General features: G+C 42.9%; 4 protein-coding genes across 7 annotated transcripts; 2 read left to right on the forward strand and 2 right to left on the reverse strand.

Annotated features, from left to right (window-relative positions):
• Positions 1-16: 16 nt before the first annotated feature.
• On the reverse strand, positions 17-2,746 carry LOC147249811 (kelch-like protein 23). Of its 2 annotated transcripts, none has more exons than XM_086223405.1 (3): positions 1,059-2,746; positions 541-898; positions 17-398 (listed from the first exon to the last, which is right to left on the reverse strand). In XM_086223405.1, the coding sequence occupies exons 1-3, from the start codon at positions 2,023-2,025 to the stop codon at positions 95-97; spliced, it is 1,629 nt and encodes a 542-aa protein (XP_086079531.1). In that variant the 5' UTR covers positions 2,026-2,746; the 3' UTR covers positions 17-94. The 2 variants fall into 2 exon arrangements, with proteins under 2 accessions (XP_086079531.1, XP_086079530.1); XM_086223404.1 differs by having other exon boundaries at positions 487-898.
• On the forward strand, positions 2,140-4,251 carry lsm7 (LSM7 homolog, U6 small nuclear RNA and mRNA degradation associated). The gene is made up of 4 exons (XM_086223409.1): positions 2,140-2,324; positions 2,574-2,664; positions 2,748-2,819; positions 3,798-4,251. Exons 1-4 carry the CDS (start codon positions 2,319-2,321, stop codon positions 3,938-3,940), a joined length of 312 nt encoding a protein of 103 aa, XP_086079535.1. The 5' UTR covers positions 2,140-2,318; the 3' UTR covers positions 3,941-4,251.
• A 1,021-nt stretch (positions 4,252-5,272) lies between these two features.
• Positions 5,273-12,818, forward strand: tmprss9 (transmembrane serine protease 9). 3 transcript variants are annotated; one of them, XM_086224687.1, is made up of 16 exons: positions 5,273-5,456; positions 6,360-6,506; positions 6,589-6,716; positions 7,379-7,446; positions 7,527-7,702; positions 7,815-7,859; positions 8,062-8,175; positions 8,260-8,425; positions 8,547-8,821; positions 9,278-9,420; positions 9,910-10,192; positions 10,290-10,403; positions 10,480-10,648; positions 10,751-11,016; positions 11,271-11,407; positions 12,242-12,818. In XM_086224687.1, exons 2-16 carry the CDS (start codon positions 6,374-6,376, stop codon positions 12,401-12,403), a joined length of 2,379 nt encoding a protein of 792 aa, XP_086080813.1. In that variant the 5' UTR covers positions 5,273-5,456; positions 6,360-6,373; the 3' UTR covers positions 12,404-12,818. The 3 variants fall into 3 exon arrangements, with proteins under 3 accessions (XP_086080813.1, XP_086080814.1, XP_086080812.1); XM_086224688.1 differs by lacking the exon at positions 5,273-5,456 and adding an exon at positions 5,542-5,616 and having other exon boundaries at positions 6,483-6,506; XM_086224686.1 differs by lacking the exon at positions 5,273-5,456 and adding an exon at positions 5,545-5,616.
• A 1,444-nt stretch (positions 12,819-14,262) lies between these two features.
• Positions 14,263-15,427, reverse strand: timm13 (translocase of inner mitochondrial membrane 13 homolog (yeast)). The gene is made up of 3 exons (XM_086224689.1): positions 15,196-15,427; positions 14,806-14,874; positions 14,263-14,688 (listed from the first exon to the last, which is right to left on the reverse strand). The coding sequence occupies exons 1-3, from the start codon at positions 15,313-15,315 to the stop codon at positions 14,590-14,592; spliced, it is 288 nt and encodes a 95-aa protein (XP_086080815.1). The 5' UTR covers positions 15,316-15,427; the 3' UTR covers positions 14,263-14,589.
• Positions 15,428-20,133: the final 4,706 nt, after the last annotated feature.

Below are 20,133 nucleotides of genomic sequence, written 5' to 3' on the forward strand. Positions count from 1 at the left end.
TTGAATAAGTGTTTATTCAGCTCCACATCACTTCAACCACGAAACAGCAACCTGTGTAAAGATATATTTGTCAAGAATGACAGATCACACTCTATCACGTATCCATTCCCACGGTGACGCACCCTCTGAGCGGCACGGGGCAGGGTATTTCATCATCTACTTCAATGCAGGTGTCTATATAAGGGTCCAGCAACAGCATGTTTGGGAATGCTTTGTTACTCTTTTTCTCACCAACAAGGTAGATCTGTCCGCTGATTGTGCTGCAGCCACAAAAAAACTTTCTCTCCAGAGATTCTTCCTCCAGCACAGTCCACTCATCTGTCTCCATGTCAAAACGTAGCGCTTGACCTCCGAATAGGTAGAGGGCACCGTTGAGCTCGGTGGCAACCAGGTCATAGCTAAAGAAGTTTTGAATGGGATTTAATTCAGTTGAATCTGTATTCTTTCACTTTTACAGCTGCATACAGAAGAAGACTTGTCACTCACCGTGGAAATGGAGAATAGGAAACCACATCCCACTGATCCTCCTTCACCACGTACCTCTGAATGCCACTGTACACGTCCCCGTTCTCATCCAGGCCACACGCTACATAGATACACGATCCCAGGGCAGCAGTGGCGGCTCTCTCCACAGCCCTAATCAAAGGGCTGACACCTTCCCAACCCTCCTCTGACCCTAGGATGAGTCTTTCAACATCAGTCACAAGCCCCTCATCCATACACCCCCCCAGGACATACAGCGCTGAATCCAGTCCTATGGAGCAGTGGCTGTGCCTAGACTTCTGCAAGGCTGGTCCATCCAGCCACTGCTGATTCCCACACTCGTATCTTCGCACCCAGTCCACACTGAACCACAGCACGTCGCGGAAATAGCCACCTGTCACAACAACACTGTCTCCTAAATGATGACAAAATACAGAGGAATATTAAAAACACATAAATATGCCACGATACCTACTTTGGGATCAGTCATTAATAAATCAATTTCATACACAATCTCATCAACACTTTCCTCACTGTCATCATGAATAACACCATTTTCATTACCCAGCCATTACCTACTGCAGCTACTGAGTATTGGGTCAGGTTCTTCCTCTGCAGAGGTGCACAGTGCTGCCATCTCCCACTGGCTGGGTAAAACTGGTACAGTGCCTGTTGTTCCTGATCATGAGGTCCCCCAAGGATAAAAAGTGTCTCTTTGCCCCTGGTCCTCTTAAGTGACCTGCCCACAGACCAAGAAGCTGGAAAATGTTCATTCAGCTGACAGATGAGCTTCGCTCTGGGGTCCGAACTTTTCATCTTGGTCAACAGTTCCGTGATAAAAGGCAAAGAGAGAGACTCAGGCCTCACAAGCTCAATCAGCTCCAGAAAGTGTTCTTCTCTTTTAGGGTCAAATGACACCCAGCGAAAGGTTGCCTCCAGGGCCAGATCATCTTTATGGATGGCCAGGTCATCACTGGCTAGGAGGTGTGCAACAGTGTCTTTAGACAGGGACAGGAAGTCCTCCTCAGCCACAACAGCAGAGAAGTGTGTGAGGACCACCTGGCGTGCTGCGGCGTAGAGCTGAAAGCAGCCCAGCTGCCAGGCGAAGACCATCATTCCCAAACAGTTGCTGAGATGCAGCTCACGCTCCAGGAACTTGCAGCACAGTTGCCTGGCTCGCTCCAGCTGCAGGAAATCTGCAGTTTCTAGGATCCCCAAAATGTTTTCTCTGTTCAGAACCAGATGGGATGTCTTACTGTGTTCCATCAACACCCTGAAATACTGCAAGCTAACACCTTTGAGCTCAACTTGCCTTTTGGTGCTCTCCACACCGCAGCCGAAGAACAGAGCCCTGAAATAGGGACTCTGGAGAGCCAGCTGTTGACGGTTGACATAGAAAGCCTCCCCCTCCACTTTCAGCACAGAATCAGGAATTACATCAGGGTCCTTCGCAGGTGACAGTTCCTCCTCTTGCTGTTTGTTTATCTGCTCAGAAGGAACTTCAAAGCTTTGAGTCTGCACGTTCTCTGCTTTGCAGGCCATGTCAGAACAAACAGCCTCAGTTTCTGACTTGCGTCACACACACTGATGGTATTAATAGACTGACCTGCTGCTGACGGCAGGCTAAGGGCGACAGAGAAACAGACGCTTATTTCAAAATGCAGCTGCTAGGTAAGGACTAATACTTCTGAAACATCGACAAGATGTCTTAGATCATTTACATTGGGTTTTAAGCGACAAACTGATAAACAAACTAACAAAGTCACTCCAGTCGGTCAACGATTTGATTGGTGCGATAGCTCTGAGGTCAGAGTTTTACTTCCGTGTCAGCTAACATGGCGGTGAGTTCGTACTGGTTACGCTTTCATTCCGATATTTTGTCTTTCGTGCTTACCTGTCTATTCCTGACTGGCATGTTGTTCATTCTTGATTTCATTTGATAAATAGCACAATTGTTTGATTGTAACTTTATTGCCATTCTATGATTTTCTAATTGTTGAGTCCGGTCACGCTAACCAAATGCTAAGTATGTGTTAGCGTGCGGCTAGCTTACATGCGACTGAAAAACAATGTTCACTCGCACTTGTTAGGATAAAGAAAAGAAGAAGAAGGAGAGCATCTTTGACTTGTCAAAGTACATCGACAAGCCCATTCGTGTTAAGTTTCAAGGAGGACGAGAAGGTAGGTGGATTTGTTGTGGTAAAATTGGTGAAACGGCTCCTTGATAAATGCGTTAACTGCTGCATTGCTTGTTCCATATTCAGCCAGCGGTGTCCTGAAAGGTTTCGATCCCCTGTTGAACCTGGTGCTGGACGGTACCATCGAATATATGCGGGGTAAGTTTATTTTGAGGCTGCGATTTATACTAATGGCCAAGCTAACAATTCCATGTTGCAGACTGACGTGAATCAGATTATATTCCTGCAGCTGTTCAAAATGTATTGATTTGGAATAATAATAAGGAAAATAGGCATTAGAACCAGCCCCGACCTCTGGGGCCTTCATCGTCAGCGACACTATTTATGATTGTCAGTGATTGATCATTTGCACGCTGTCTGACACCCAGTGTTTCACCAGCTATAATGTAATCGCTTTCAGTTGCTTCATACCAGTGTCAGCCAAGCATGTATAGAAGTGCAAAAACTCACAGGAGTTGTCTGTTGATATAGTTTTGCATGGCATACTGAAAATTATACTATAATTTATACTACTGTGTACTAATAACAAAACAAACCAGCAGAGAATTCACGTACTCCAGACAAGTAAACGTTTCAGTTGTTTTGCTTTATCCAAAAATGCAATGTGCTGAAGAAAAAACAACAACCGCAGGAGTTCCTAAAGAGGGGATGGGGATCCCATGTGGGGTTGCAAGACACAGACTGGGTATTCCAGTATGATTTCCAAATATCAAATAAGATTTTATTGATTTTTTTGCAGAATTTTAAGTCATTTTTATCATAGACTGTGTTAAGGCCCTTGTGTGTGTGTTGGCACACAACATTTTTGTGCGCTTAGGGATTACTAAACTCTACATCAACGCTTCTAGGGAACATCTTGGGTTTCTGGCTTTTTTATTATGGGTGTCCCAAGCTCCTAAGTTTGGGGAATCCCTGAATTATCTGCAAAATAACATCTTTATATATATATATATATATATATTAAATTAGCCAGCCAACAGATCGTAATCCGTTTCAAAAGCAAACCTTTAATGCTACCAAACCACAAACACAGTGCTTGGCTTAATTCAGAAGTCATTACAACTTTTTTTTTAAAGTTTTTGTATTTGTTGAAGTTGTTTCTTATTGTGTCTCCAGATCCAGATGACCAACTGAAGCTAACGGAAGACACCCGGCAGCTGGGTCTGGTCGTCTGCAGAGGGACATCTGTGGTCCTCATCTGTCCCCAGGACGGTATGGAGGCTATACCAAACCCTTTCATACAGCAACAGGATGGCTAACACCATCTGTCACCAGAAGACAAGCACACACTTCAATATTTAGCTTTTTTTTTTTTTAATCATACTAATGTGTACAATATAGCAGATTTCTTTTGTTTATAAAAAAAAAAATATAAGTTGTTAAGCAAAAGGACACTTGGACGCACTTCACTTCTGTTTCTATCTGTGGTGTGCAAATTTAATTTGACTTGTTACAAACCCACAAGTTTGAAAGATGTAAGCAAAACTGTTTTCTTTTATCCAAAATAAGTCAACTTTTTACGATTTTGTTGTTGTTTTTGATAAGAAAATAAAATGTATGTTGAGTACAAGTCTGTCTTGTATATTTTGCTTAAAGAAAATATGAGAGAACCCTGGATGTTGCACAAGTCCAACCTAGAGTAAGAGGTTTTCTTTGCAGGTCTGAGGTCTTTACAGGTCATTTGCAGCTGCGGTCCTGTAGTAATCACCGTCTCCTTACATAAAGACACTTTTTTCGTCGGACCACCTTGTGTTAATCTGCGGCTTGGATTGGCCTCAAATCCCACCCTCCTTCTCAAACACTGGCGCAAGTCTGTCACCTTCACAAGTGTTTACAGGGATAAAGGGAGTGTCTTTGCACTTTGTCAAAGACACATTTGTAGCATTGATGCTTTAATCTGGGGAATTATGCAAGTAGACTGATGGTTTTAAGATTGAACCTTTTTAAAAGGCAAGTAAGACAACCAAATGTTAGTTCCAGTTGCCACTTGAATTGTGTTTCTATTAAATTGTGTGTACTGTATTAGAATTCTGAAAAGAAATTCAGATCTATTAACTGTGATATTGGCTGCTGAAATGGAGCCCAAATATGGGGTTTGACTTGGTCTACCACATGACAAAAATGATCATAATTTTATGCACTTTCGTCTGAAGCTAAGGATCCTCATTGTTCTGAAATCATTATAACACAGTGGTTGATATTGCACAGTTCATTTGTCTTTATTGTTTTAAACAATCTGCCCTTGAACAATTGACCTGTAATGTGCTGGAAGGCCTTACAAATGTACATATGTGATGCATTGATGGAGTTAAATAATACTTAGGTAGGGGAAGATGAGGTCTTAATACCATTTTGCATTTTTTTTTCATCTAATGTCGGTTTTGGCTCTGCAAGAGTTTGGTTAAACTGTGCTATGGGTTTTGTTAGAATACGTAAATGCACCAGAAGTGAGCCGCTGAGGGAAGCTGCAATCTAGTAAAAGGACCCTGAATGGCTGCCAGGTGTCGTGAGCCTGGGAGCCGCAGCCAACAGTCCGAATTCCAGCAGGCCGCTCGCCCCTCCTCTGCTGCTCAGTCACTGTGTCAGTGGGGACCCGGGAAGCACCGAGGAGCTCCTGGATTCCTTTCCACCTTAGATGTTTACTCGGAGATAGTGGAGGATCTATGAGTAAATGTGTATATCGGGGTGTGACCTAAGAGCAACTTTTACGCCCAGAGGGATCAAGGCTGATGGAAGGAGGCTCGGACCCTCGGTGTCCTAAAATCAACTGAAAAGGTGAGTTACCTGCGGGACGGCCGCGTCACGCCCCTGGGGCCGCTGCTACAAATAGCGCACCCCTCGGCCTCGTTCCTCGTCGGCGTATCTCGTCTTGTACCCGCCCGCAGGGTCAGCCGTGCGATGTTGTGAATGTAATTTTTCAAGAGGCAAGGCAGAGGTGAGTGAGTTTATTTCTGAATATAAAGCCAGCATTGTTAGACGCGCCGCACAGATGCACCTGCAGGAGGAGACGCTGTTCAGTTCGAGTCCGAACACACTCGGTTGATTTAATCCGATAAAACAATGCCTTTTTTCCTGTTAAATTAACATTTCCAGATCTGTTTTATCTGTCTAGCAACACGGCATTCTTAGTATCTTTTACATAATCTTAGCCAGCTTTCTGGAGCAGGATGGCTGGGTTTTTTTTTTTTGCATATATGTTTATAATAATTATATAATGTATAATTTGTGTAAGGTGTTTGCTCACATGTGCAGCTGGCACTCAAGTTAGGCATTTGCACTACCAATGGGCATGATTTGTATTTCCTGCGGTGACTTCCGCTGAGTCAAATTTACTACACGAGACTGCCCCGACTGCGCTGAAATTCATAATAATAAAATAGTCGTTCAAATGACTCGGTAGACTTCTTTCTGATGATGCCAACTTTGTTTTTATTTCATATATTTATGTTTTTCGAATTCATGTCATGAAGGTTTTTGGTTTTCACACTTGTGCACACAGTTTTGTGAACACAAAACTAGATAGTGGAAGACTGCAGGCATAAATGCTGAGAATGTTTTTGGTTTCTGTTAATGCAGCAGTGTAGAGATTTTATGGTATTCTGAATATGTTGTTGCATGTCTACCAGACTGATGTCTGCTGGGCAACGTGATATTGAAGACGTGTGTGTGTGTTGTGAGGTTGTGAATCCAACATGGAGGTGAAGAAGGATGGAGGAGGGTCATGGTCCTCTCCTGCTCCCTCTAACCCTACCTGCTGCAGGAGCACTCTCATAGCCTCCCTCCTCTTCTTCCTCATTGTAGGAGTGTTTGTAGGGCTGCTGATTGGTAAGTTGTCAGAGTATGATGTCGAATGAACGTCACGAATACCCCAGAAAGGCTTTTGTGACTCTTCTCCTGATACCGGCAGCGTACCTGGTGCAGGAGCAGCATTACTTCATGGAGACGGTGGAGCTGAAGGGTCTGAAGTATGATCCAGTGCTACAGGATGAGAACTCTGGTTTCTCTATCGTTCTGTCCTCAGTTCTAAAATCCAAGGTTAGTTCTGGCTCTCACCAGGAGGAGCCTAAATTCTTCCAGAGTTGGCTAAGGTTCTCGCATTCTTAAGGGAGATAAACTTTTGTAAACAGAAATATATTTTTAAAAGTGTTTGCCCAAGTAAAAGAAAAACTGCACAGGCTCTGACATGTACTTACTGCTCTGTGGCGTACATGTTCATATAAATTGATGATCAAGACCTGTCTGAATTGAATTTCAAATTGAAAAGGGTAGTTGTGATTTCACTTTCCAATGTGCTCATGAATTTTCTGTCAGAAGCGGTTCAAAATGTTCTGATCCACACGTGAACACACTTGAAGTCTAATGAAGGCTAAAACAGGTTCGTCTGCAGAGAACTGCTGTGCATGGATACACCCAGGGATGTGCTACTTATTGTCCTGTCTGTGTTGGTTTAAACTGGTCTCGATGTTTGCAAGGTATAAAACAAATGCAATGCTCTTGTAAAAACATCCATAATTCAGCTTGAAAGCTTAAAAAAAGGAACATGTTGATTTTGAAAGGTAAGGAGTAGGAAGTTAGAATAGGTAAAAGTAAGAAGTTGTCTGAAAAAGTAAATACTCAAGTATACACACCTGAAAAGTATTTATACTTCAATTAAAAAAAATGTGACTCATTGTTTTTTCCTATACTTTTTTGTCCAGGTTAAAAATGTTTTTGCTGCTTCATCAGTATCACATCACTTCGTCGACTGTAGTATTGTTGCCTACGGGTAAGTTAGACCAGCAGCACAAGAAGCTGCTTCCAAAAAAATCCCAAGAACAACCACATGGGTTTGTCCTGTTTCCTCAGCAACGTTAATGATGGTGTGATGGCAACGCTGCGACTGGTCTTCAGGGTGTCCAAGGTCCAGCAGTATTCAGATAACTTTGTTCAGGACTTACTAAGAGCAGGGCTCAACTCAGTAATGCACGGGAAACCGCTGGAGGTGCCACAGTTTGGCCAGATCAACTCTATCATCTTACTGGGTAGGAGAACCATACGGTCATCAGACGACTCTCTGGGGGTCTACAAGTGGAAGTTTGTGGTGGGAGCCACAGCTGTGCACTGTCTTCAAGTCTGCTTCTTCCTCATTCCCAGGGGCCAGCGGGAAGTCCTTCTACACCATCGGAGATGAGATGATGGGTGAGTTGATCATGTTTAGACAAACTCATTTATTTGCATGTTTTATTAAACATTGAAATTATGTTAGTTGTGTACAAATGGGCTGAATGTTGCCTTCTGTGACTCAAAATTCTCTGGTGCATATTTTCTTACACTTGGAAATATCCAGTATGAAGTAATATATTGTCTGATACACATTTTTTTTTCCTATTATCATCTCCAGTTAGATGTCCCAACACCACCTTCACTTGTGATAATGGTGAATGCATCACCAAAGTAAACCCAGAGTGTGACTTCATACGAGACTGTGCGGATGGATCTGATGAAGTTCACTGTGGTGAGTGACTCTGTAACGATAACTGCAAATCTGAACGTTGTCTTTACCCTTTACCTTACCCTCTCATCACACTCTCCATCCCAGAGTGTGGATTACGTCCTGCCATGGGAAGTCGGATCGTAGGTGGGGAAGATGCTCGGCAAGGAGAGCTGCCATGGCAGGTCAGTCTGAGGCTACGTGGTTACCATAACTGTGGAGCGTCCCTCATCAACGATCGGTGGCTGGTCAGTGCAGCACACTGCTTTGAGAGGTAAGCGCCGCCATCCTTCAAGTCAGAGAACAGATGTTGCTAAATTCTGTATCCATTCCCATGTTAGACATTATACATTCTGAATGATGCTTCCTTTTAATTTCCTGTTTTTCATTTTTAGGGACAACGACCCCTCAGAGTGGACAGCCCTGGTGGGGGCCAGTCGGGTGAACGGGGAGGAGTCTGAATCCAAAGTCATCAAAATAAAATCACTGATTGTGTCTCCTGACTACAACCCCATGACCACTAACAAAGATGTGGCTGTGCTAGAGCTGGAGACCCCTGTTACGTTCGGCCCGTATATCCAACCTGTCTGCCTGCCCTCGGCATCTCATGTCTTTGCCCCCGACCAGAAATGCGTGGTGTCAGGATGGGGATCACGGAGCCAGTGGCACCGTGAGTCTGCCAGCAGTTGCACATTGCAGAGGAAAAGAAGAGTTTAGACTAGAGAGTTATATTCACTTGTATGTTGATAATTCTGAGTTTTGCAGCAGTGTGATAGATGTGAATGAAAACAAATCATTTAGAACGCACATACAACTAGAATGCTCTTACACATTCCAAAGCTACACCAAAGAAAACTTTTCACTTCTGCTGCAAGCAGAGATGATCAGACCTTGCTACTCCGCACGTCCGCGTGTGTGGCCTGTGGTCTGTGGAGTGAGAGGTGAAACCTGATAATTGGATTCTGCATGAAGGAACAGACTAATGCAGGCCCTGTGGTGCAAATATCACCTCTTGCATTGTGTGTTCTTGGTGTGATGCTCATCATGCGATGAGGAAGGGTGGAAGATCTCTTCTGCTGTGATTAAAAGGAGTAATGCAGTTTTCCTGCGCTTGTCTGTCATTCAGATGTGGTCCCTCCCGTTCTGCAGAAGGCAGTGGTGAAAATCATTGACTCAAAGGTGTGCAACACGTCAGCTGTGTACAGAGGTTTTCTTACTCTAAACATGATGTGTGCCGGATTCCTGCAGGGCAAGGTGGACTCATGTCAGGTCAGTGGTGCTACCTACTTTCATCTCCTCACAATATGAGATGATCCGCTCTACTGTCTTGAAACAACCCTGGTGTTGGATATGTGTGTTTACACCAGTCACACCCTAAAAATAGAAGCCTGTAGGCTTGTTTTCTTGTGAGCATGACATGATGATGACAATGATGAGTGTTCTGTGGGAAAGTCAGTCCAGCCTCCTGTGACAGGTCACTCATCTTTATTCACTTGGGCACAATGCAATACTGTATGTTGAAATTTGGAACTAATGGATGGAACCAGAACCAGGGTTTCTGAGATCCCCCCCCCCCATGATTCTCAACATGCTGCAGACCCCCCATGTGAAGGGATTATGTTAAGTAGGGGCCCTTATATAAGAGGAACATTTTGGTTTGGCTGAGTTCAGATGCCTTTCGTTAGTACGTAAAAACAAGAGATCAGAAAAAGCATTTTCATGTGTTTTTGTTGTTGTTGTTGTTTGTTTGACGTTCAGGGCGACTCTGGGGGGCCTTTGGTGTGTCAGGGGGCCCCGGGAAGGTTCTTCCTGGCCGGGGTGGTGAGCTGGGGTGTCGGCTGTGCCCAGGTCAACAGGCCTGGGGTTTATTCTCGGGTCACCAGGCTCCGTAACTGGATTCTCAGCCATACAGCTCCGGAGACAGTCGATCATTTCTCCCAGTATAGTACCAGTGAGCCAGCCACTGTTCCAGTGCCCTTAAATAATCCACTGGTACCCATGACAACAGCCATGGAGCCACTATCTCCACCGACCTATGATGGTACTATCCTAATAAAAGTTTAAATAATTCGGAAGTTAATTTCTCTTTCATATTTAATTGGCCTAATAGCTACACTGCTGTCCTCCATGTCTTTTAGCCTTGAACTGCAGCGGGAACTTCCAGTGCAGCTCCACTTCCTGTATCAGCAAGTCCAACCCAGAGTGTGATGGCATCCCTGACTGTCCCAACCAGGCTGATGAAAAAAACTGCAGTACGTTTCTATGCATAAAGCAAAGTACACAGCATGGTTTAGAAGTGTATTCTTTTGAGGTGTGTTTTTGTTTCAGACTGTGGTGTGCGCCCTGCCCTGGGCTCCCATAAGATTGTGGGGGGAGTCACAGCCCGCAGGGGGGAGTGGCCTTGGATTGGCAGCCTCCAATACCAGAAGCATCACCGCTGTGGTGCCACACTCATTCACAGCAAATGGCTACTGACTGCAGCACACTGCTTGAAGAGGTGAAACGGTTACTTAAACATTACGAAAAATATCTGTTATTGTCTGCACCAGTATATGACAACCTTAGGACTGAACCCTTCCTTCATAATCCCTGCCCACAGTGACCTGAGCCCCACTGACTGGGCTGTAAGCCTGGGATCTGTCCTGCGTTCAGGTGTAGGTGCCCTTTTGATCCCCATCCAGAGGATCATCATCCACCCAGCGTTCAATGGCACCAGCATGGACCATGATGTGGCTCTGCTGGAGCTGGTCGTCCCCGCCCCCATGTCCTACACCATCCAGTCTGTGTGTCTCCCCTCACCAGTGCACCACTTCATGAAGAATGCAGAGTGCTACATCTCAGGTTGGGGGTCCACGAGGGAAGGAGGTGAGTGATGTACAGCGCCTTCATTTTCACTACATACAGAATTTTCGCACTTATCTCTCAAGGTAGGGGCAGTTACCTTTAGGTTTATCTTGCGTTTCTGATCTGCCACTGAATCTGCTGCTGCTGCTTCACTTATATGGATTAATGACATTTATTTTTAATAATAAAAGAGCGACTTGTCTTTCCAGAAATAGTGTTGAAAGGTTTTGTCTCTTTAAATGCACATTCGCTGACCCAAAATCTTGATTCCCTAGGGTCCTTGACCACCCTGCTGCAGAAAGCTGAAGTGAACATCATTGACCAGGCTGACTGCCAGCAGTCATACAGAGATGTGCTGACTCCCAACATGATGTGTGCTGGTGACATGGAGGGGGGCAAGGACACCTGCTTGGTAAGATGACGTACTTACACTGAGTGACACAAATGTGGGCTGGACAACTGTCTGGAACAGGTTTAGGAGCGTAGAGGTACTAAGACTGTGGTTTGAGATAATGCAGGTGCTCAGAGGCTCCGAAGATCAGTGCTGTGGGTCGGATCATTGATTTTGAAGTGGTTGGTTAACCAGGCTGTAACAAAGTGCAGGTCGCTGAAGCAGTAAACGCTTTTTCTTGCTCAAAATGCAGTAAATCTCTATGTCTTTGACTCAAACTTGGTATGTACATTGTTGGTGCCTCAAGGAAATGCAGTCCCTGGTTTGAAGTCTGGGGTCCAAAGGGGGGGGTCCGGACAAAGAATGGCTGCAAGGATTTCTGACATTCACGATAACAGGCTGGATCCTGGATAGCTTTGATGTTTTCTGTGTCTATGTGGCAATGAAAGCAAAGAGACATCAAAGATGACAGGATTCAGGAATTGACTGACACAGATTGCCAGGGAGGTTTCGTGACATCACTTCGCACATGGCCCGAACCCTCAAAAAACTGACCCTGCAGTGAAATTCATAAATTTCGGTTTGATGATATTGTATGATTATGGCGCTAGCATGACTGTGAGACTAAGTGCTGCACTGGAGCACACATTTCAACCATGTATTGGGGAAAAAAAACAGAGCTCCCCTTCCCTCACTGTACTCTTTAAGGAAACTCACACGCATTCCTGTCTTGGTCAAAACACTGGTTATCTCGGCAGCTATTCAAGCAACATTCTCTATTGCCACACACTCTTTAAACATTTGGGTTTATTACGTAAAACGATAACTTTGTTGGTCTGTCTCTTCTTTGTGCAGGGAGACTCTGGGGGGCCTCTGACCTGCCGTCAGCCCTCTGGTCAATGGTTTATTGCTGGAGTCACTAGCTGGGGACATGGATGTGGGCGTATTGGTTTTCCAGGGGTTTACACCCGAGTGACATCAGTAAGGAAATGGATTTCTACACACCTGCCTTTCTGAAGTCACTGAGATGCCAAAAGGACACAGTTGGTTTCCCTTTTTCTCCACAAAAATTGTACTTCAAGGACTCAAGTCAAGCTAATAAACAGGCGATACACTGTTAGTGGTACTGACCTGTGTGAGCCGTTAGGTCATGGGTGCTCTTCATATTGCTGTGCAATCATCCTTTTCACATACTGAAGGATTACGGAGAATCTTGAAGGGCAATTTGCTAACAAACTCATGATTTAAGTATTTATTTCAGTTATTTATTTTCCTAACTGGTAAACACACAGGGCCCAGTGTGATTGTTGTCTTTGTGCGTGGGAATATACGTGATTCATTTCTTTCTTTTGTTTTGGAAGAACAGTAGGAATAGAGCGTAATGTAATAACCGACACTGAAAAGTGACTTTTCTGGGGAAAATATTAAAACAAGGTGCTGTTTCACTTCTTTGTCTGAGGTTTCTAATTTTCTTTCTGATAAAAAAAAACAACAAAAACCAATCAATGTGATCGACAAGATTTATTGACTTCACAGGTAATCAAGCACACCTTCAACTCAAACTGTAATGTAAAAAATACACGTTCACAAGCTTCTCCAACACGTTTTGTTCCTGGTCATCTGACAGACTGGACACACTGACACACAATGTTCACTACAGCAAGGTAGCTGAAACAAGCAGACTACTGTAGAGGGCTGCAGATAGAGTGACAACTAGGAAACAGGTCAGACAAAACTGGTTTGTTCTCCAGGTGTGCTTTGATATCAGACTGTTTGGAGACTCGTGAATGTCAGGTTCACGTTTGTAAAACATGCGCCGAGTGGTGTTGGTGGTGGGTTTCAATAATTCTGCAGCGCACGTTGAGCATAGTGTCTTTACACAGGCAAGGATATCCTGGTTGGGTTTTTCTTTCCAAGCAGCACTTGTGCTGCTCCATTTTGTAAGCACAGGACTTCTGTTCCTCTGGGCATGTTAGCGCTTAATGGGACACTGCTGTCGTCAGTTAGCAAAGTTAGCTAGTCCCTTCAGCCCTTATATCATGAGTGCTATTATACAGGCTCTAGGAGAAATCTGCAACAGCAATAAGCAGCTGCTGCTGGAACTAATCCAAACACAGGCTTTAGAGCTGCTTGGCATCAATATATTTAATCTCTACGGGGCAAGTGGGATACACTTTTTTGCAAGTCCACTGCCGTTTTCTCATATGTGTACAGCATAATATCTAGAGAATCAGGTTAGGGCACATAAAACTTAAGTACTGTTTTATTTAGGTTGAGCTTTGGTTTCCAAGTCAAGCGTGCAAGAGACAGGTGTGATGCAAAAATACACGATGGTCAAATAGCCGGGTCATTAGCAGCCAAGACTTTTGCAGTTTCTTTCATGATGATTTTGTACTCGGCCTTTATTTACAGACGGTTTCAAATTTTCTCCCTCAGATATTTGTATTCTCATGGCATCACACTGGTCACAAAAAAAAACCCACATGAACTGTCCAGAAAACAACCTGTTCTGTTCGCACTTGAGCTCAATTGGACATTAAATAGCTTTTATCCCGGGGTAGGAGGTTCCAAAACATTCCAGCTCAGGACCACCAAAATAAAAGGTGCCAGACCCTTGTGACCCCCACCATCCCCAGAGGTGGTTAAAACACACATTGTACACACGCATGCTTGCACGGATCTATCCGAACACAGCTGAGTCTATAATTCTCCTGCAAGTTCAGATTTGCTGTTAGCATGTGTAAATGGGGTAATCAAAAGGGCTGACACACACACACCACAAATTTAATCAACTTGTCACCAGTGAATATTACAAACTGATAGCATGACCCCCATGTTGAGTGCTGCCAAACGTCACCTGAACAAGCGTATGTGAGAGCGAGCTCAACATCTAAAAGAACGACTCTGGAAAGTTTTACATTTTTTGCAACAAGCAATTTCAGTCTAATCCATATGTAGGTCGTGTATCTATTAACATGGCATCCTATCCATCAACCACAGTATTTATCATATATAACATAAAATTACATCATCTTTGTTACTGAACTCTTCCTCAGAGTAAAACGTCAAAAAGAGAAGCTCCGCGCACCTGCTTGTGAGGTATTATGAAAAACGTTGTGCCGCTGCCATGACACATCCGGTGCACCTGCAGGACTGTGCCCCTGGACCGTGGGTGAGCAGTGGCCTGAGGAGGGTGAAGTGATTTACATGTGAGCTCTTTCCCTTTGTAATCTGGAGTTATATGTCCGGGAAACGGTATTCCAAGCATCCATATATCTGTCCATGCACATGGCGATACATTTCTATGAAGAAAGAAGCAGCGAGGTTAACAAAAGGCTGGGAACAAGAACCATTTTGATGATCCAATCACTTGTTCTTCTGGTACGAAAAAAGGTCTGATAACTTGCTTTAACGCTTACCTGCTCTGAGTTGTCCAGTGTGCTGCCGGGTTTTCCTATACACTTCTTGAAGCACTTGTCTGTCATTCTCTGAAACATGACGGGAGAAATTGTTCATCTTAATAGAACATAGTTGACATTTGTGCACGGTATTACATACTTAGGGGGAAAGTTATCAGCTGGGTGAGAGAGGTTACAAAAGTACAATGTCACCAGCGTTTCAATGACGGCTATGATTCAGCAGGTCAAGTCACTTAAATGTTACGACAATTCGTCATGTAAAGTTAATATGTTTCGTCAGACTTGTGATATTAAACCGTCGGTGATAAGCATCACTTCTCAGTCTTTCCTCGGCCGAGTCTCAGGGTTAGTTCTCTTGTAGCTAGCTTAGCTTAACTTCTCCTCATTTACCTGCAGCAGCTCCTGAGCGTTAGCCACCGCGATCTGGACCTTCACCTGCTCCATGATAACCCCGGTGTCCATTTTACCACCGGATCCTCCCGCCGCGAAGTCAGAGCCGTACCCGTCCATGCTGAGCAGAGACAAATCTTTGAGTAATCGATAGTTTATTCATACACGTGTGGTTAGCTAACGATGGTCTCGGGTGTCCTTGAGAGCGGCGGAAGGCTACATACGTAATTTCCGTATGGAACAGCGCAAATGTAGTTTTTTTTTGGGGGGGGGGGTTCTTTTTTTCTTCGTCCTCTTCTTGATTTGTTCAATGGCAAACAACTTTTAGCTGCATTCACACTCTTACTGATATCATCCTATTGGTAAAAACATTCATAATAGATGTGTTCATTTTCCCTCTTATCGCCACATGATGCAACCCGATTAGTACCCTTCCACACGCAGCCACTCGGTTTAGTTCTGTTTGTTTATATGAGCTTTCCTAATTCCACACAGAGCAAGAAATGTTCCTTCCTTTCCTGAATCCACTCTGATAACATTTAAACTCTCCCCTCCCCTACATAGTAAACCAACATTTCATTAATCATTTCTCCATAGTTTACCCACATGAGATGTTAAGGCTATGAGCCTTTAACTCAGATCGTTACCCAAATAGGAACACTTATGGTCTCTTTCCATTGATTAGGTCATTTCCCCTTCTCTCATATCTTATCGTAAAGTTTCAGTACTATCTCTTTGCTTTTGTCACTAAGGTTCAGTCAAAAACACATTTCAAATCAAATATACATAAATAATCAACAATCTTAGTTGTTCCTGGAGTTCAAGTTCCTTGAGTTGTTCCCCTCCAAATCCCAACTGATTCCTCCCTTTCCCACCCTTCATCGTAATATTATCCCATCTTCACTGTATTTGCGTTGTAAAAGTTCTAAATTTCAGTTAGTCAACATAGTCATCGCTCTGCTCCTGCTACCATAGTTCCTCTCTTCCACTTCCTTGCTCTAATTATTTAATTGTACTCTGTAAAGTTCTGCTCTTGCTGTCCTCTTTCTACCTTTTCAGCTAAAGTCTGATATTTTCTCCTTCAGCAATAGGATATTGCTGAAGAGTTGGTAATATTAGATATTGCCGGTATCTAATATTACCTTTAACTTTTACTTTTAGCCACTTGAACCTGATCTTCATTACCCATAATATTATATGTCATTTATGTATGAAATGAAGATGCAGTTTGAGTCGTGAGTCACAGTAATTAAACAAGAAATTTAACTTATTATTATTTTTGAACGGGAGAGACTCAAGATGGCTCGTCAGCAGTGGTGAACACCCACCACTCCCCACTAGTTTGCCACAAGGTGGCGATATAGTCCACTGAATCACTCCATATAAACCTCTTTGATCCAAATCCAACTGGGACTTGTCCCGAAACATACTACCAACAGATACCAGGAAAGAACTATCCACTGATGATATTTCAAATGCATTCAAAATCAGATGGTTTGACCAAAACACAAATCAAAACATACAAATGGTGCGTATACGACAAGATTACATGATAGAATACATTTGTGTGTGTATATATAATCTCAATGTGAAGCAAAAATGAATAAATAGCAAGTTAATCCCCTACTTCATACACTTGTAGTGCATTCTTTAGAACCCACCAGGCATTAGAACCTGCATAAACATACATTTGTATTTATCTCATCTTTAAATGTATCGTATGACAAAATCCTTCACATTACAACAAGTATTGATTCATCATGGAAGTGTGAGTTACATTCATCACTGTAAACATGCAATGTCATCTGAACTAATCTAAATATGTGTAGGGATATGTCAGTGAAAAAAAAAAAACAGGCTTGTAAACTAGCTGTGAGCAAGGTGGTCAATAAATGAAACGTTCACTTCAAAATAAATGTGAAAAAAGTGCAGGAGCTGAAGACTGAAATAGAAAGTCATAAGAGCTTCTGTATTGTTTTTAGTCTTGAGGCCTGGGTGTGAGGACGACCCCTCTGAAGACCCCTCTCCTTATGTTACAGACAGGATGACCTCACTGAGAAGACCACCTGCCTGGAGTGGAAAAATATGTGGTACAGTGAGTCTGCAGGCAACAATAGACTGACGGTTACTGTCATCTAAACAGACCGTCTGTGAGAGGCTGGCTGTGATGCTGGGGGCATTGAGGAATAATGGTGGGGGGTCTGATTAGTGGCGTGCCTGCCTAAGAGTAATTAATGACCGGTTATACAATGCTTGCACACACTTGCATGCAAATACACACACACACACACACACACACACACACACGAGTCCCTGAGCCAGCCTGGCTTGAAGCCACAGGACTGATGGGGAGGGGGGTTAAAGTGCAGTAAAATGAATTAACCCAAGATTACAATCATGAGTTCATTAATCTAATCTTCTTAAATTCCTAATCCCCTTTAGGCACACTTGTGGGATGTATGAAAACATTTGAGCCAGACAGATAGAAGGGGGGGGGGGGCTCTAATGTGCACTGACAACAATAGTTATGAGAATATAAACTGCCCGTGGGTGTTTTTATGGGGGGGGGGAGGTTACACAGGAGTATTTGCGGTTACCTCAGGACTTTCAAGAGCAAAACACAAAGATATTTGGTAATTTGATATATGAGTCCCACTCAACCTTAAATCTGTGAGAGAACAATAGCAAATGGTGAAGAAAAGGAGCGCTCTTTTAGTGTCAAACACACGCGTGCGCGCACAGCCACACACACGGGCTAATATACACTCAGACGGTCAAGAAACAGAAGCAGCTTTTAATCTTCAAAAGCAGCTGCTGAGTGACAGTAAGAGGGAGGAAACCTGAGTAGCTGTGGTACAGTAGTGTGGCAGATTAGTTAGCCGGGTACTCGGCCGGTTTCTCCCTGTCTGTTTTCATTCGATTGACTCGCAAAACGTCCTCAGACTTTGGACAAAAAGGATTCTTAAGATGTCAAAAATATCTTGGACTGAAGAATAAGTGTAATAAACATGTGGTATCAGTTTTTCCAGTTTCCATCTAACATTCTTTGATGTTCTGACCTGTCGAAACAGGAAACCACATGTGTAACATTATGACAATGTCCCATTTTATGAGTCCACCTGGAAAAAAAAACAGTTCTGGAACTGTCACATTTCAAAGTGATGAGTCAACATAAATCTGCCACATTAAGAAAATGTTTTTGGTTTGTTTTTTTTTGCTGTAATTCCTTCTCGCAATTAAGATTTCTCTTAACATACAGTTTAGTCTTGCAGAAAGCAAGTGTAAGCCAATGTTTATTTGAAACTCCTGGCTCCTGACATCTGTTGTGGGTCAAACTGTTAATCACCCAGAGCTGCAAAGACTTTAATATTACAGGAGGTTTGAGTGACAGTTAGAAATAATCATCAGGCTTTGTTTCCCATCTGCAAGACTAAATTAAGGGCAAGAAAAGGTTCTAATGTCTTCAAGAACAAATAAGTGCCTAAGAATATTTCATTTATGTTATCATTTACTCCTGCACAACATGAAGGGACATGTCCCAGGAAGTTTATCCTCCACAGAAAAGAAACTTGTTTCTCAAGTCCTCTAATTCTTTGCAGTGTGCTTTCATTTTAGAGCAGAAGTACTTTATCCGTCATTCCTAAACCTCATTATACAAACACTTAATTGCACCTATTTTCATAACTACATGTACTGGTTTCCATAACTTCTGTGTCGTACCATTCCAAGCAGACAATGGCATTCCTTGTATGTGCAGGCTGACTTGGCTGATTCTTAACCGACCTGATTCTTATTCTGATAGCCTGCTTCAGACTCAGGGGCATTCTAGATAAATTCCTGTAGACCTTGCCAGTACTTAAATCCTACAGAAAATGTCAGGAATTCAGCAGGAGAAACGATCTCATGGTCCACAGAGGGACTTTAACCTGCCATCATATGATCAATAAGACTGTTGGTTATGTGGAACTGGCACGCGGAGCAGGGTCGATGCTAATCCTGGTCCCTGACTGAGCAGAGATGCTGATAAGTAGTCCTGGAAACTATATTATCTCAATGTTTATCGGCAAACCTGTGAGAAATAAGAATAGTCTCTTTTGCTCAGTCAGTATGCAGTACATAACAAAGTATATGTATTGCCATTTAAATTCAGATTATTCATGTGCATGTGTTTTAACTTTTACACTGTGTGTTTTGCTGTTTTTTTAGTGTGGTGTTGAAAATTCCTCCGATGAAACATGAATGCTGCAAAACTTAAAAATTACAACTTTAAGTTTACCTTCTGTTGCTTGTGTGTGTGTGTTTATTTATTAAAAGCACTCTAATGGGTCCTTAAGATATAAATAAATACAGACCTACAACAAAATTTAAAGATAACTTCAAAAATTTAATTGCCCCTCGGGGATAAATAAAGTCATCTGAATCTGAATCTGAAAAAAACAGTCAGGGAGACAACATTTATCATATGAAATACAATAAAACAGTGTAACCAACAACATACAGCTAAAAAGCCGTACAGTAAAGCGGTATAGATAATGGAACAATTCAATAGAAAAACAGAACTAAAGAAAAACATGTGACGCGACCTCACTTAGTGTGTGTGTGTGTGTGAATGTGCAGTTTGGACAACTTTGGCCGTGGACGCTCCGAGATACTTGAAATTCTTTTAAGCTCGTAAAGGTCTCTAACTGTTCTAGTGCATGAACGTAAGAAGAGACGAATGGAAGCAGTGCTCAGTTTTATCAAATATTTGAAAAAATTCCAAAAACCCGAGATCTGGTTCAACTGTCCTCCTGAATGTACTGCATAGGTATTTGTTTGTGTCTTATTTAAATATTTGTTTCCTAGTCATATGCACAAAGTTTAAAAGCTAACTTTTTACTTTTTTAATTCAAAAACCTATTCCTGCGCATCTTTTGAGAGCACTTTCTAAAGAGGAAC

Source organism: Aulostomus chinensis, chromosome 14 (genome assembly GCF_037954235.1).
Source record: "Aulostomus chinensis isolate RoL2024-O1b breed Wild chromosome 14, RoL_Achi_v1.0, whole genome shotgun sequence".
Lineage (NCBI taxonomy): Eukaryota > Metazoa > Chordata > Actinopteri > Syngnathiformes > Aulostomidae > Aulostomus > Aulostomus chinensis.

Excerpts from the sequence above, each read along its gene's own strand:
- LOC147249811 (XM_086223404.1), bottom strand. The coding sequence starts at position 2,025 with ATGGCCTGCAAAGCAGAGAACGTGCAGACTCAAAGCTTTGAAGTTCCT. Across the intron at positions 899-1,058 it reads ATACTCAGTAGCTGCAGTAG|GAGACAGTGTTGTTGTGACA; the intron begins GTAATGGCTGGG and ends GTCATCATTTAG. Across the intron at positions 399-486 it reads TCCTATTCTCCATTTCCACG|CTATGACCTGGTTGCCACCG; the intron begins GTGAGTGACAAG and ends AAACTTCTTTAG.
- lsm7 (XM_086223409.1), top strand. Across the intron at positions 2,665-2,747 it reads GTTTCAAGGAGGACGAGAAG|CCAGCGGTGTCCTGAAAGGT; the intron begins GTAGGTGGATTT and ends TTCCATATTCAG. Across the intron at positions 2,820-3,797 it reads TACCATCGAATATATGCGGG|ATCCAGATGACCAACTGAAG; the intron begins GTAAGTTTATTT and ends TTGTGTCTCCAG.
- tmprss9 (XM_086224687.1), top strand. The coding sequence starts at position 6,374 with ATGGAGGTGAAGAAGGATGGAGGAGGGTCATGGTCCTCTCCTGCTCCC. Across the intron at positions 8,822-9,277 it reads ATCACGGAGCCAGTGGCACC|ATGTGGTCCCTCCCGTTCTG; the intron begins GTGAGTCTGCCA and ends TCTGTCATTCAG. Across the intron at positions 11,017-11,270 it reads GGGGTCCACGAGGGAAGGAG|GGTCCTTGACCACCCTGCTG; the intron begins GTGAGTGATGTA and ends TTGATTCCCTAG.
- timm13 (XM_086224689.1), bottom strand. The coding sequence starts at position 15,315 with ATGGACGGGTACGGCTCTGACTTCGCGGCGGGAGGATCCGGTGGTAAA. Across the intron at positions 14,875-15,195 it reads ACGCTCAGGAGCTGCTGCAG|AGAATGACAGACAAGTGCTT; the intron begins GTAAATGAGGAG and ends GTCATGTTTCAG. Across the intron at positions 14,689-14,805 it reads CACTGGACAACTCAGAGCAG|AAATGTATCGCCATGTGCAT; the intron begins GTAAGCGTTAAA and ends CTTTCTTCATAG.